Below are 16,711 nucleotides of genomic sequence, written 5' to 3'. Positions count from 1 at the left end.
TAATGAAGACAGGAAGGTATTAAAATGGCTTACAATTTAAAAAATGCAATTGTATGAGTTAAGTAATGTCTTATGTGGAAAGGAATAAGAATTTTGACACCTAGGAAGTATTTGACATATCAGGTAGTTTGTGAGAGAGAAGGAGGACTTTATGCAAAGAAGAGGGAGGATGGAGGTCTCTGAGTTCAAGAAACTATGCCTAAGAAAAAGACAATTGGAAACTTAGCAAGAGGTATGCCTAGTGTCAGAAGTAGCCTAATCAAAGTAACATCTGTGACAAATAAGTGTCTTGGGATCACATAATGCATACTGCAAGTCTCTGGGAAGACAGTAGAGTAGAATGTAGAGACATCATGGCAAAAATATTCAAGTACACTTTAAGTTCTAATTGAGGTACCTAATTAAATAGTACAGATTCATATTACATTTAGTACTACGAATTACGAAATGAATGAATTTAGTACATTTAATAGCACATTTGCCCAATGCTTTTTTTGTGAAACAGAGTCTCATTCTGTCACCCAGTCTAGAGTGCAGTGGTGCATTCTCAGCTTACTGCAACCTCTACCTCCCGGGTCCACGAGATTCTTATGCCTCAGTCTCCTGAGTAGCGGGGATTACAAGCGCATGCCACCACACCTGGCCAGCCCAATTCTTACGTTTTAGATACATTTAAGCACTTGCCTACTTACTTAAATTTTAGGTGTAGAATACATAAAATGAAAGGAAAAACCTCTTTCATAGTTTATAAAATTATTTCTTAGTTTAAAATTGGATAATTAAAAAAAATTCTAAGGGGCGTTTTTCTTAGTTTGAAGGGTACACTTCTACTGATTGACTTCAGTATACCTGCGGCCTATCAGAATACTTAGCATATAGTCGTAGACAGACAGTTAATATTTGTTGACTAAACTGATGAACGTACAGAAGGTCACATTTAGAGCCACAGAATTTGTAGAGTTGGAGATACTCCAATTCTTGCCAGTAAGTAGCTGTTTATCTCTTCAGTTATTCAATCATTTATTCAGTTAACATATATTTTCAACATTGGAATTTGCCATGTCCCATAAGGCGGTGTTGAATAAAATAGACTCTGACTTAGTCTCAGGGAGTTAGTGAGCCTTTGATGGAGAGAGAACTTTCATTGGTGAGACAGATGTGCAGTTTAGTTGTCCTTGAACCCTAGAGGCTATTTAGTATAAGATCTTCACTGTCCAGTACAGAAGCTCCCTGTGTGTGGGTACTGAGCACTTGAAATGTGCTTAGTACAACTGAGGAAACAACTTTCCAATTTTAATTAATTTAAATTTAAAAATTAAAGCTATGTAAAATATTTATTGATTACATGTTGAAATGATAATATTTTGGATATATTGGGATATGTAAAAATATTAATAAGATTTTATTTGTTTTTTTTTTCTCTTATAATGTGGGTACTAAAAAATTTAAATAACATACATGGCCTGCATTATATTTCTGATGGACAAAGCTGATGTAGACCAGTGTTTCTCAAACTTTAATGTGCATAAGAGTCACTTGTTAATCTTGTTAAAGTTTAGATTTTGACTTAGTAGGTCTGGGACAGATCAGGCAATGCACACATTGAATAGCAAAGTGATCTATAATTTTACCTCTGTTTGGATGTGTCTGTGACTTTGGAATTTTACCTTTCTGAGTTTCATTCTGTTTATCTGGAACAGAGAGTCTAATATGGTCTTACTCCCAAAATTGATAGTTCTTTGGTGCTTTTACTTCACTCTACACAAGTTGTTACTTCTGCCTGTGTCAGTTGGTTCAAACAGTTTCTGTCCCTTGAAATGACATTTTTTTACCCTTCTGCTCCAATACTGTTTATCTCAAAGACCTGCCCAGATTCCATCTGTCTCTGCCCATTTCTTCTCTTCCTTTTCTAAAGTCCTAGTACACTACTTTGTGTTTTTTAATTCCTTTTAGGTATGTTATAAACTTCTTGGGGTCAGGAATACTTACGTACATATTTTTGTAACTTTATTTATTTATGTATTTAATTTTTGTGATGGGATCTCACGTTGTCACCCAGGCTAGAATGCAGTGGCATGATGTTCACCCACTGCAATCTCTACTTCCCGGGCTCAAATGATCCTCCCACCTCTGCCTCCTGAGCAGCTGGGACCATGGTGTCTGCCACCATGCCCGGCTGTTTTTTTGTAGTTTTGGTAGAGACAGGGTTTTATCATATTGGCCAGGCTGGTCTCAAACTCCTGCGTGAGCTCAAGCGATCTTCCCGCCTCAGCCTCCCAAAAGCTGGGATTACAGGCATAAGCCACTGCACCCAGCCCAGTTTTTGCAACTTTAATCAGCATTTTTTTCCCTATATGTTTGATCATCTTTTAGAATTGTGGTTTTTTTGAGGGGGGGGAAAGTGTTTCATTTATACACAGAAATATTTATCATCTTGCCACTAAAATTTACGTAATAAGGTACTTCACGAGTGAAATTCTTGGACACAAATGTTTTGAACTGCATGATTTTTCTCCTTACCCGAGCTTTCATTTCTTTTAGCGAAGGTGATGAGAGAAAGAAGTGTATATGCATGCTACTGTAAATGTTTTGCAAATGTTAATATATGTTATTTTGGTAATATGAGTCACATTCTTTTATTGTGTACCTCTTACAAAATTAGCTTAGTTGAAACCACAAAATTTATATGAACGTTTTATATAAGCCTAGAAGTTTCTTACATTGTTCTGAAAATAATCTTCATAGTATTAACAGAATTGGAGTAGAAAATTAAATACAGGAGCTTCTTTATTACTATTTTTGGGAAGCTTTCCAGTTTTCGAGTTTGGAGCATTGCCACTGTTTTTGGTTACTTGAGCTAAAAACAAATGGATTTGGTTTTTATGAAACATATCTACATTGCGGTTCTTTTAAGATAAAAGAATCAGGATTGCAACATATATGCCTAGGAAAAAATTTTTAAGTATTAAAAATTTTAATAATATTAATTTATTTAGATCAGGACTTCATTGTTCATATTTTGTACTGTGGTACATTTCGAAGTAGCCTTTAAGCTTTATTTTTTTTTGACAGAGCCTTCATCTGTTGCCTAGGCTGGAGTGCAGTGGCAGAATCTTGGCTTATTGCCAACCTCTGTCTCCTGGGTTTCAAGGGATTCTTGTACCGCAGCCTCCCAAGAAGCTGAGACCACAGGAGCATGCCACCATGCCCTGTGCTAATTTTTGTATTTTTAGTAGAGATGGGGTTTCACCATGTTGCCCAGACTGGTCTTCAGCTCCTGGCCTCAAGTGATTTGTCCTCCTGGATGGCATACTAAAATGCTGGGATTATAAGCGTGAGCCAGCACACCTGCTTTTAAGCTTTTATGTTAAAAATGCAGATTGCATTCTTACTACATTTTAGATTTAAATGATAAGTTATACTAAATGAAATAGACCTCTTAAAATAATTAACATTTTAATTTCATGATTTTTTCTTGTTTAGGTATAAGCCATTGCGGCGCAGGGTGATTTGGCTCATCGGTCAGTGGATTTCTGTGAAATTCAAGTCTGACTTAAGACCCATGCTTTATGAAGCAATCTGTAACTTGCTTCAAGATCAAGATTTAGTGGTATGTTTCTTAAGTGCCTTAAAAGAGTTAGTTTTTAAAGTTTCACCTCTGCAAATCATCAAGTTCACAACAGTTTATATGTCTTTCTTTATAATGTTTACGACCTTTCACTGCACTAGTTACTCCTTGGTGAGCAGTTTGATTTGAGGGTAGAAAATTCTTTGATTATCATTTGCCCTTCCCATTACTAGTCATTGAAAAAAAAATTAAGCTCTACTGTTATAATTTATAATTTCTTAGTAAGAAAAAAAAAAGGCAGTTTAAAAAATCCCTTTATAGCTTATATATTCTTTTTAAAATTCAGGATAGATGTTGGCATTGAAATAGCATCATAATTTATTTCATCTTTACTGTTGATTCTTTGTCCCTCATTTGTGAGAATTTTTTTTAAGCCTTTGGAATTACTGGGCTCTTTTGAGGGATTTTTCTTTGTTTATGGTATTCATATATTATTGTTGATTTTGTGTTACTGAAAACTTGATAGTAAGCTCTTTGTTGCTTTTTCCCCTTCAAAGCAGTAGGTTTGCTGCTTTATTATAAAATTACTGAAGTAGTAGTAGTAATTTTACAGGCTTAGGATTTTAAGAAGTTTAAATTGTAAAGAATAGTTTTCTTTCTTTTTTCCTACTGGTGCTTTACTATATGCCTGGGTGAATATATTAGTGATTTAATATATGTGTTCATTGTCTTTTCCTGATTTTCCATTTGCTTTAGGTAAAATTAAGTGATTTTTTTTTTCTCCCCTGAGTTGTGCTAAGATCTTTTTAAATCATTTCTTAGTCTCCTCCCTTTACCCTGCCGAATCTTATTTTTAGTTTGAACCCACCTAGTTTTTGCCTTTCAGCACAGGCTTGGACTATACTTCTCTTTTTTACATATGCTGACATAAAGAAAACTACATGTAGTGTTCACTAAAGGAAAACATAAATAGGTGAATTTGTTACAGAAACACAATACATTCCAAAGGCAAATAGAACTGATCTTTGGATTTTCTACCTAAGTATTATCTGCTTTGTGTAAATGATTTGAGAATTTAAGTACCATTCTGTAATTATTAAATACTAATTAAGTATGGGAAGTTGCAAGAGAGCCTTGTGGTGTTTTACTGGGTTTACATTCTTAGAAATGTATTAATATAACTTAGCTGCTTCTAAAATTTCTATTTGCTGAAATTAATTTTCTTTTGTAATAGCTTTAGAATAAAGCATAAGATTTAAATTTTTGCTTTCCTAGTTGGAAATATTATTTGCTCTTCTGTCAGAGAGAAGATATTAAATGATTTATGGATGTGTTACAAAAGGGTTAAATTTCAATTAAGTTTTCTTTGGGAAATAGAGAAATTGCTTGGAGTTTTTCTTTTTTCTTTGTTTTGTTTTGGGAACTGAGTCTCTCAGTGTTGCCTAGGTTGCAGTGCAGTGGTACGATCACGGCTCATTGTAGCCTCAATGTCCTGGGCTCAGCTGATCCTCCCACCTCAGCCTCCCAGGTATCTGGGACTATATATGCCACAACGCCTGGCTGATTTTTCTATTTTTTGTAGAGATGGTGTTTCGCCACATTGCCCAGGCTGGTCTTGAACACTGGACTGAAACAATCCACCCACCTCAGCCTCCCAGAGTGTTAGGATTATAGGCGTGAGCCACTGCACTGGGCCCAGAAATTGCTTGGGTCTTTGACTTGTTTTATAATGAGTCTATTAAAAAAGGAAAGAGAAAATGAATTGTTTTAGCCAGCGCCTTAAAAACAGAACATTAATTCTACCAGATACCAACAAATGTAACTGGAGAGAAAGGGATTCATGGCCAGATAAGTTTGGAAAACTTTGAGATAAATATTCAAATGGGCCTCTTAGTAACACAACTGGTCAAAGCCTTTAAAAATGTACATTTGCGGTGTGCGTAGTGGCTCACGCCTGTAATCCCAGCACTTTGGGAGGCCGAGGCGGGCCAATCACGAGGTCAGGAGTTCAAGACCAGCCTGGCCAGCATGGTGAAACCCTGTATCTACTAAAAATACAAAAGTTATCTGGGCCTGGTGGCACGCGTCTGTAGTCTCAGTTACTTGGGAGGCTGAGGCAGGAGAATTGCTTGAACCTGGGAGGCAAAGGTTAGAGTGAGCTGAGAACGCCCCACTGCACTCCAGCCTGAGCGACAGAGAAAGACTGCATCCAAAAAAAAAAAAAAAAAGCACGTTTGCATTATGACTAGCCCACATGACTAATACATTAGTATTCATAGAATATACTTTGAGGAAATGTTGCTTTAGATTCAGCCTTTGCCCTTTATATCTTCTAGTGGCTGCATCTCATGTTTACATGTTTTGCATTTGCTTTATACTGTCCCTATTATTTTGCAATGAATTGTTAAGAAGATTGTTTAGTAAGGCACCAAGTTAATGTTTTAAACCTTGGCCTTTTTTTAAAGTACATTTAAAGAATGTATAAGTCATACTGCTTTAATTTTCAGCCTTTGAGAAATGCTAGCTAATATGATGTGGGGAGATACCTTATACATGCATACATATACACAATAGTGTACAACCATATAGAAATATGTATGTGTATATATATGCAAACGTACATTTATATATATAAATGTATACATAAACATTGTGTATGTGTATACATATGTGTCACACGATTAAGTCAAATTGCTACACTGAGGAAAAGTTATAAACCAAAAAATATGTCACTCTATTTGCATTATATTTCCCTAGATCAGACAGTAATTTTATATTGTCACACAGCTATCAGAGGTAAGAGACTTTCTCTGCCCAGTGGCCTCTGATGTTATAAAATTTGTGAAGTCCTGTGCTAACTAGAAAAGTTGCTTCCTCCAGTTGCTGCACTGCTTCTGCTGTGTTACAAGTATGTAGATCCTGATGAATCGAATTCCTCTCTGGCTTTCAGAATCTGCATTGTTTTTCCTAAGGGCTGCTGTTAAGGAGTCGGGATACATTTGATGCTGATTAACTACTGTTGTCCATGTGCTATTCTTTTGTTATTAGGAGACTGTGACAGAGTAGAAGTAGGTGTTAATTTTCTTTTCTTTTTTTGGCTGCTCCATAGAAACAGCAGGGCTACCCCATAGGCAAGAATTTTGTCAATAAAAAATTCAGCAACTAACAGAAGAGGCACTTGTGTGCTCATCACTCAGTTACCCATATTTTCATTTGTAATATTTTCCACATATATTTCAAATATCTTGTTTAAGAAATAAAATATTACAAATGCAATTGAATTCCTCTGTCTCTTTCCGGTCTCATTCTGTTGTCTTTGTTAAGCAGAGGTTTTACATGTTAATAGATTTATTGATTGCTTTTTTTCTTTCTTGAGACAAGGTCTCACTCTGTTGTCCAAGCTAGACTGCAGTGGCGAGATCACGACTCACTGCAGCCTCGACACCACATGGCTCAAGCATTTGTCTCACGTCAGCCTCTCGAGTTGCTGGGACTATAGGAGTGTACCACCACGCCTGGCTAATGTTTTGATTTTTTGTAGAGAGGAGGTCTCACTGTGTTGTCTAGGCTGGTCTAGAATTCTGGGCTCAAGTTATCTTCCCACCTTGGCCTCCCAATGTGTTGAGATTACAGGCATTAGCCCCTGGGCCTGGAAAGAAATCCTTTTTCTTCACTCTTGGTTTTTTATTCTGCCTCAAATTTATTTTTGAGTGTGATGTAAGGAAGTTTCCATCTTTCTTTTTTAAAAAACAAGGATAGCAACACTACAGTGATTCCTTGAATAATACATAGTTTTCTTAGTGGTCCATAGGGCTGTCTCTGTCATATCCCATGTTTACATGTGGACCTGTTTCTGGAATTTGTTCTGTTTCATTGGCCTACTTGTGTAACTCTATTTGAATATTGTTTTTTGTTGTTTTTTTTCAAACAACAGCTTTTGTAGTAAGGCTTCACACCTGGTAGGAAATGCATTCTTGTAGCTTTCAATACCCACACATTTTTCATAGTTTATGAAAGATTAAATACTGTTTTCATTAGCCACGTTTTTTTGCATGTGATCCAGTGTTTGTACTTACTGTTAATTGACCACCGTTTTATACTTACTGTTAATAGACTATCTCTTTTGGAGCATATCAGTAGTTCCTTGTGCCATAATTTGAGAACTGCTGACCTGGATTCTATACAATAGACCAAAACACCTTCTAAAAGGGCGGATCACGAGGTCAGGAGATCAAGACCATCCTGGCTAACACAATGAAACCCCGTCTCTACTAAAAATACAAAAAAAAAAAAAATTAGCCGGGCGAGGTGGCGGGCGCCTGTAGTCCCAGCTACTTGGGAGGCTGAGGCAGGAGAATGGCGTAAACCCGGGAGGCGGAGCTTGCAGTGAGCTGAGATCCGGCCACCGCACTCCAGCCCGGGCGACAGAGCAAGACTCCGTCTCAAAAAAAAAAAAAAAAATATATATATATATATATTTTACACTCTCCCTTCCTTTCCCTTTTATAACATATTAGTTAGTAGATGGAGTGCTTATGACAACTTTTAGGTTTTAGAACATTATTTCCACACTATAAACCAGCATTACTAAATTTTAGGTTAGAGGAACCTTCTTTTCCCAGGACTACAGATGATTCTTCAAACTGGGCTTCTTTAGGCTGTAGAGTTTCTGAATTAATTGTATTTTTAAGTTTCAGAAATTCAAAAGAAGTTTTTAGAACGTTTTGGCTAGTCACAGTGGCTCACGCCTGTAATCCCAGCACTTTGGGAGGTCAAAGTGGGCGAATCCCCTGAGCCTGGCCAACATGGGGAAACCCCATCTCCATTAAAGATATAAAAATTAGCTGGACATGGTGGTGGGTGATTGTAGTCCCAGCTACTCAGGAGGCTGAGGCAGGAGAATTGCTTGAATCTGGCAGGGGGAGGTTGCAGTGAGTTGAGATCAAACCACCACACTCCAGCCTGAGCAACAGAGCAAGATTCCATCTCAAAAGAAAAAAAAAAAAAAAGAGAAAAAATTTTTTTAGAAAGTTTTACTTTACCTTCAGTAAAACAAGCAGTAAATTACTAGAAAATCAGCATTAGGATAATCTTTCACTTTTGTGAAAGCCTATGTAAGATATAAACTGCGGTATAATCAGAAAGCCTGTAGTTTGAGGGTGTGGTGTGGTTGCTTGTGAAGCAAAGAAATGGCCATCTTTATGGGCACGTTGACCACCAACCAGCATAGACATATGGTCATGTGCTGTTGCATGACAGGGGTCTATTCCGAGAAATGTGTCCTTAGGCGATTTCCTCATTGTGGAGACATCACAAAGTGTGCTTTTTACACAATCTGAGATAGTAGAGGCTCTCTAGGCTGTGGGTACAAACCAGTGTAGCATGTTACTGTACTAAATACTTTAGGCAGTTGTAACATGATGGTAAGTATTGGTGTGTCTAAACAGAAAAGGTACAGTAAGAACGGGCGCTTAACTTGAATAGAGCTTGCAGGCTTGGAAGTTGCTCTGGGCGAGGCAGGGAATGAGTGATTAGTGAATGTGAAAGCCTAGAAAATCACTGTGTACCACTGTAGACTTCATAAACATTGTACAGTTAGGCTACACTGAATATATTGGAAAATATTCTTTCTTCAGCAATAAACTAACCACATCTTACTCTAACTTTTGTTTGTTTGTTTTTTTGAGACGAGTCTCACTCTGTTGTCTAGGTTGGAGCGCAGAGGCGCGATCTCCGCTCACTGCAAGCTCTGCCTCCTGTAACTTCTTTACTTTAAAATTTTTTTAAAGGTCTTGACTCCTTTGTAATAGCACTTAGCTTAAAATACACATACATTGTATATCTGTGCAAAAATATTTTCTTTTGTTACATCCTCATTCTGTAAGCTTTTTTTATTTTACAATTTTTTCCACTTCTAATGATTTTTCTTAAAATCTAAATCAAAGACACAAACACATTAGCCTAGGCCTACTCAGGGTTAGGATCATCAATATCATTGTCTTCCACGTCCATATCTTGTCCCACTAGAAGGTCTTCTGGGACGTTAACATACATGCAGCTGTCATATCCTGTGATAACAATACCTTCTTCTGAGCTGAGTGTGGTAGCTCACGCCTATAATCCAAGCACTTTGGAAGGCCAAGGCAGGCAAATTGCTTGAGCCCAGGAATTCAAGACCAGTTTGGACAACATGGTGAAACCCTATCTCTACAAAAAATAGAAAAATTAGCCAGAGATGGTGGCATGTGCCTGTAGTCCCAGCTACTTGGGAGGCTGAGGTGGGAGGATCGCTTGAGCCTAAGAGGTCAAGGCTGCTGTGAGCCATGATCATGGTTTGATTTTGTTCTACCCATTGCTTGAGTTGCTGCCAAATGCACAGAAGTTTCTGGCTCTGTTTACCTTTGTAGCAGTATTTGAAAGTACTGTTGCCTGCATTTTCTTCTCATTCATTTCCCTGTTTCTCTCATGCTTTGGGGGATCTTTCCAATGTTTCTTATGTTTTGACGGCACTTACTCTCCCAGTTTGGAATTGCCTGTTATCTTTTCGTGAATTTTCTGAGGTTTCAGCTGGGGTAGGGTAGACTCACAGTAGAAATGTGTTAGACTTTTCTACCAGTCTTCTAGCACACTCCCCAAGTCTTCATTCTGTAAATTCAAGTTTTAATTTTGTCCCCCCATTGCTTGAGTTGCTGCCAAATTCATTCCATTTCTTTGTGGTAAGTACCTCTTATTTCTTTTAAAGCTCAAGAAGAGCTGACTTTTTTTCTTATGTTTATTTGTCATCATTTAAAATGCTCTTTAACTTTCCTTAAAAGTCTGTGTTTTTTTATTTTCCCTTGTGATCTGGCTTTCTGTTCTTGCAGTCAGACTGGAATGCAGGCAGGTCTTAATTCATTTCACCTTTTTCTCTGCACATAATACTACACTGACTTCCCTTGTTAGGAAGGAAAACACATTGTTTTATTCAGGTGTCTTGTTTCATATACTTATTTGCATTAATGTTATGGCTCAGGGAGTGCATCTCTAGAATAAATGGTCCTTTCGTGGAGGAAAGTCGAGAGAATTAAGGGTTAGCATACTGGCAGTTTGATTTCCTTTCCTTTTCTTTTTCATTTTTCCGAGTTGGAGTCTTGCTCTGTTGCCCAGGCTGGAGTGCAGTGGCACAATCAGCTTACCGCAACCCTTGCCTCCCAGGTTCAAGCGATCCTCGTGCTTCAGCCTCCTGAGTAGCTGAGATTATAGGTGCATGCCACTATGGCCAGCTGATTTTTGTATTTTTTTAGTAGAGATGGGGTTTCACCATGTCTACCAGTCTGGTCTCGAACTCCTGACCTCAAATGATCCTCCCACCTCGGCCTCCCAAAGTGCTGGGATTATAGGTGTGAGTCACCATGCCTAGCCTTGATTTCTTGTTTCTTTTTTGAGGGACTTTCATGTCTTGGTCTCTCAGTTCATGTCTGTGAATTGTTAATATTGTATATTCACTCAATACTAAATGCTGGGAACTTAAAGATGTTTACACATAGTCCGTGTCCTCAAGACGATTGTCCTGTGCTTAATGTTTTCAAGTTAGCCATTTTTATCAGTAATTGTTTAATATCTAGTCTCCTCCTCCCCACATTGTAAGATCTGTATGGGCATGGCTTACTCAGCTTTTTCTACAGCACGTAACACAATGCCTGATGATAGTTCCTCCTTAAGTAGTTTCTGATGCAATACCTGACCTGTCTTTTCATGAGGTCATTTTGTGATAGATCAAGTGGCAACAAATTTGTTAAATCTGTTAAAAATCTGGAAATGTTCACACTGCCTTTAGAGACAGTGAATAAAAGGAAAAAGCAGGTGAAAAAACATCTGCACTGTAGGCTCTTGGAATCTGCGGATTTGTCCGTGTTTAACATTTGGTGAAGATGCCTAATTGCATCTCAAGACCTCAGAAGCTCCTGTAAAATGTTTTAAATGATTACTTTCTGAAAAATGACTGGAAAGAAAAAAACAGTTGCTATTAACAAGTAAGGAAAGTGTCACATCTAAGAAAGTAATGGTTCTCAGCTGGGAAATAAAAGATTTAGATATGTTATCCACAGATTAACATACAGAATTTAGTCTTGTCTTGAGCTCATGTTACTTTATGTGGAAACTAGGAATATTTTAGCCCATGCCAATTTTAGCTGATTTAAGTCCAAGATAACACTTGAAAGAGAACGAGATTATGTTGTAATATGATTTGCCCAGGTAACATGCTGGTGCACATGGAAAATTTGTGAGGTCGGGAGCATATTGTAAACCTTTCTGTATTTGTGAACTGTGGGATTTAGAAAATCTCAGAATGGGCCGGGCGCAGTGGCTCACGCCGGTAATCCCAGCACTTTGGGAGGCCAAGGCGGGCGGATCATGAGGTCAGGAGATCTAGACCATCCTGGCTAACACCGTGAAACCCTGTCTCTACTGAAACTACAAAAAAATTAGCCGGGCGTGGTGGCGGGTGCCTGTAGTCCCAGCTACTTCGGAGGCTGAGGCAGGAGAATGGCGTGATCCCGGGAGGCGGATCTTGCAGTGAGACGAGATCGCGCCACTGCACTCCAGCCTGGGCGACAGAGCGAGACTCCGTCTCAAAACAACAACAACAACAACAACAACAAACAACACCACCACCAACAACAACAACAACAGAAAATCTCAGAATATTTTGGGGATATTTCAAAGATCTACTGTAGTTGAGGTTACAGGTGGAAATTTGCTTGTGTTCTTTCTCCTCCCTGGCTCCTTCCTTCCTTGTCTCCTTTTACACCTTTCACTTACACATCCTCCAATTTGCCCAGCCCACCCTGGTTTCCTGCTTCCTTTTTCCTCAATCCCATGCCCTCCACATACTTTACAGCAAATTATTTTCCTTCCTGGAAGGACCCACTGGGTTAAAGTCTTGTTAAGTAAATTATGGGAAACTGAGAAGAATAGGAATAAATATTACTTTACCTTTTCTTTTTATTCCTTGCTTTGGATAAGGAGAGTATCCTTGTATTTCTGAATATTTACATGGTCTGTGTCTCTAATAATAAGTACAGAAAATGATTGGGAATAAAATTTTTTGTTTGATATTAATGATTTTAGTCATTCTAAAATAATTAAAAACTCATAATATACTTTCTTTTAGGTCCGTATTGAAACAGCTACAACTTTGAAGTTAAATATCCTTCTGAAAATGTAAAAATACTTCATTGCAAAGAACTTTAACACTTTTAAGTTATTATTTATTTTGTGAAATTAATTTATGTATCCTTGTTTTAGATACAGATTTCTTTTGATAAAACTTAGGTGTTCTCAATATTCCTTAACTGTGCTTCACCTGTTGATGATTTTGAATTTAGAACAGATCAGTTTCTACCGGTAAGAATATACATTTCCAGGTATTTTTTTAAAAAACTGTTTCTGCTTATGTCTTTGAATACTATTTTATACACGAAATTGTCTGTGTGTTACTTACTAAAGTTGAATTTAAAAGTATGCTGTATTGGATTATTTTGGAGGACATAATTTTCATTTGTAAACTGTTTTGGTAACTTTTATTGGTAACAGTTCACTTATATTCTGCTTACTTTTGTTTAGCAATTTTATCATCTATGTTGAAGTTGGTTGCCAAGCTTTTTTTTTTCAAAATGGAAAATCATTTAATATCTTCATTTTATGTATGTCTGTTAATTTTACTCCTTAGGTTATTTCTCTGTGTTATTTACATGTGTATATCTGTATCCTATCCTACACACTAGACTGTAAATTACTTGATGAGCAGAATACCAAGTTCTATTCATCTTTTTACTCTTTACTCAACCCCCAGGACCTAGCATGGTGTTTTCCCATAGCTGGTACTCAGTAAGCACTTGTTAAACATATCAGTAACATTGGGGTGTTAGTGTTTGTTCTTAAGAGGACTGGCTGAGAAGAAAGTTACGTGATAAAATGTACTACTTTTGGTGAGGGGAATAGATAGGGAAGCTTGTAAAGCAGTGATCTTGCTTTAATAAAATAATCACTATAGACATTTTTGGATGAAAGAAATGTGTTGCAGAAGTGTGTACTAAAATGAGCCATATATCTGAAAGAACAAATTCTTGCTTTATGTAAGTGTGATTTGTTAGTTTATAACGTAATTTTCATAATATAGGAGTTCACAACCAGATATAGGGTATTTGTTTTTGATTTCCCAATACGAACTATTCTGCCATTTTTAGAATAACAAGTTATATCTATAAAATATATATCTTCATACAATGTATGTTAAGGGCCTCATCAGATAGCTGGCATGTGAGTGCAATAATATCTTTTTGCTGTAATGAGCAGGTCTTGCAAAACAAAACATTCTGTGATTGGCAGTGGGCATATATGGAAGAACAGTGACAAGGCACTGTTAATAGTTTAGTTTTAGTATAAAATTTAAACAGACATAGCTTAGACAATATTCCTCTAAACATTATTCAGTTTGTGGATAAGTTAAATTCTGAAATGGACACATTCAGCAGCAGTGAAGAAAGAAACACTTTGTAAAACAATATGTAAAATACTGGCAGCTTAAACAATTTCAGGTTGTTTAGGTAATGCCAAACTTTTGGCTTTCTGTTTATTTGACTTACTGCTTTGACATTATGATTTACTTCTTCTGTTCATATGAATGTCTTTCATTTCTGTTCTAAACCTTTTTTATTTTATTTCTTTTTAAACTGCAGTATTTGGAAACCATGTTCACACTACTTTTTCAGTTATTGCAGCAAGTTACAGAATGTGACACAAAGATGCACGTTTTGCATGTCCTTTCTTGTGTGATCGAAAGAGTCAACATGCAGGTAATTATATTGTAAAACATGAAAATAAATGAGAGGTGGGTAGAATATATGTAGAATTCATTAATATCCTTGACTACATTGTTTAAGAGTTAAAACATTAATTGAAATGCTTCTAACTTATAGACTGTGGTTTCAGTTATGTATTATTCAAAATTGACATTTATATTCGATTTTTTAAAAATGCCTAAGAAAATTAAAATGTGAAAAAAAATTGAATCAGCAACATAGAGGTGTTCATAAAGCAGAATTTTACATATTTTAGAAGATCCAGCCAGTGTAAAATTCCGTGTTTGAGGGCATAGCCACAAGTGTCCATCAGCAAGACTTCTGGGAAGTCTGTTATTTTTATCTTAAAAATTAAGTATTTTTTGTAGTCTGGTCTGCGTTGTATTTACATTTGGCTTAATGTAAAAATGAGGTGTAACGCTCTTAACGGTTTAGTTATTCAGCTTCCCCTGTCACTCTGAATCTTTGTGGAAATTGTTAATCCGGATAACCATGCTATAATTATCCTTGTGACTTCCTGTATTCTAGTTCACCATTGCATATCCTTGTTTGGAAAGCACTGAAGCAAATCTGTGATTTGCATTGTATTAGGAAAGATAATTGATTTGGATTTCACAGACTTAGACTTTACTCTTGGATCTGCTGTTAGTGAATTGTGACACCATGAGCAGATTTATTAATTCTAAAGCAATTGATGAGAATAGCTATTAATTATTGAGTAATGACAACATACTGACATGTGTGCTACATGCTTTGCATATATTTCTCATTTAGTTCTCATAAAAAACTTGAGGTAGGAGTTAGAATTTATTGTCTCAAACAATATGAGACTTGAAGGAACTTCTCAAAGTTCACATATTTTAATGGCACTGCCAGTACTTTAAGCATAATGCGACTCCTGTGGTAGGGTTGAGTCACTCACTGTTAATCATTTGAAACAGATCTGGGTACTGGTGTCTAAAAGTAGTAATATCTTGCATGATTCTTAGTACTTGGTGTTCTTAATACATTAATCCCATTAATTCATTTGATGGTGTTTTTTAAACAACATTGAGAGAGTTGGTCACACAGAGTTCCTTGCAACTGTTTTAAGAACTCATTTTAAGTCCTTGCCTCTGCTGTTTAGTTTGGGCAAAGTCTTTAACCTTGTGTCCTCATGTATAAAATGGTAAAGATAATTCTGAACTCACTTAACTTAGGATTTCGTGAGCATGAAATTATTATACATCTCCAGTATGCTTCAGAGTACTATAAAGTTGCAATAAATTATTTAAAAAGTTGATTATAAAAACAAGATTTGGCCATTTTCTGTAATTTTATTTAGAAATATATGGCAGATGGAAATTTCTTAAATAAAACTTTTTTTTTTTTTTTTAAATAGAAATGGATCTGCTTTCCTTTGTCTCCCCAAACTTTGAATTAAAACTTTTTCTCCAAAAGTTTGTTATTCTTTTGGCTTATAAATTAATGCTTTTGTGTTTCTGTCTATACTCATCTTTCGGAACACAAGTAGCCTAAGCAGCTTACGTGCCTATATCATGAGAAAGTAACAATAAGATACAGTTATTCAATAGAATTTTTGTTTTTCAAAACTCATACTAAATAGGAAATGGTTAAAAAATATTTTCAGTTGTCTGATTCTTTAACTTCTTTTCTACCTTAACCTTTGATCAACCCTATCATTTTTATCTTTGTTGCATATATCCCTTAACTCTCTTTCATATGCCAAATTTGATGTTTGTCCATGAGGCAGCAAACTTTTAAAAAATGTTAACAAATTTTATCTTTTTTGAGGCGAAGTCTCGCTCTGTCATGTCAGGCTGGAGTGCAGTGGCTCAGCTCAGCTGACTGCACCCTCCGCCCTGATCCCCTGGGTTCAAGTGATTGTTGTCCTCAGCCTCCTGAGTAGTAGCTTGGATTACAGGCATGCTATCATGCCTGGCTAATTTTTTTTTTTTTGTATTTTTTGTAGAGATGGGGTTTTGCCAATTTAACTGGGCTGGTCTCAAACTCCTGGGCTCAAGGGATGCACCGCCTTGGCCTTCCAAAGTGCTGGGATTACAGATGAGAACCACCGCAGCCGGCCAGAATTATGTTTTTGATATTAGGCAGCAAACATTTTGAGCCATCTTACAATAGTGCCGCCTTCTTCTTCTCCTTCTCCTTCTCCTTTCCTCCTCCTCGTCTCCTCCTCCTCATCTCCTCCTCCTCGTCTCCTCCTCCTCTTCTCCTCCTCTTCCTCCTCCTCTTCCCCTTCCTTCCTTCCTTCCTTCCTTCCTTCCTTCCTTCCTTCCTTCCT

General features: G+C 36.9%; 1 protein-coding gene across 2 annotated transcripts in view; it reads left to right on the top strand.

Moving 5' to 3' along the window:
• Positions 1–16,711, top strand: part of IPO11 (importin 11) — a 226,822-nt gene that overhangs the window by 80,835 nt on the left and 129,276 nt on the right. For both annotated transcript variants that reach the window (XM_026455698.1, XM_026455705.1), the window contains 4 exons: positions 3,484–3,610; positions 12,723–12,756; positions 12,915–12,955; positions 14,290–14,406. In XM_026455698.1, the coding sequence (XP_026311483.1) occupies positions 3,484–3,610; positions 12,723–12,756; positions 12,915–12,955; positions 14,290–14,406 (319 nt within the window). The remainder of the gene's footprint in view (positions 1–3,483; positions 3,611–12,722; positions 12,757–12,914; positions 12,956–14,289; positions 14,407–16,711) is intronic.

This window comes from Piliocolobus tephrosceles, chromosome 4 (assembly GCF_002776525.5).
Source record: "Piliocolobus tephrosceles isolate RC106 chromosome 4, ASM277652v3, whole genome shotgun sequence".
Lineage (NCBI taxonomy): Eukaryota > Metazoa > Chordata > Mammalia > Primates > Cercopithecidae > Piliocolobus > Piliocolobus tephrosceles.
This window is presented reverse-complemented; position numbering and strand designations above follow the sequence as displayed.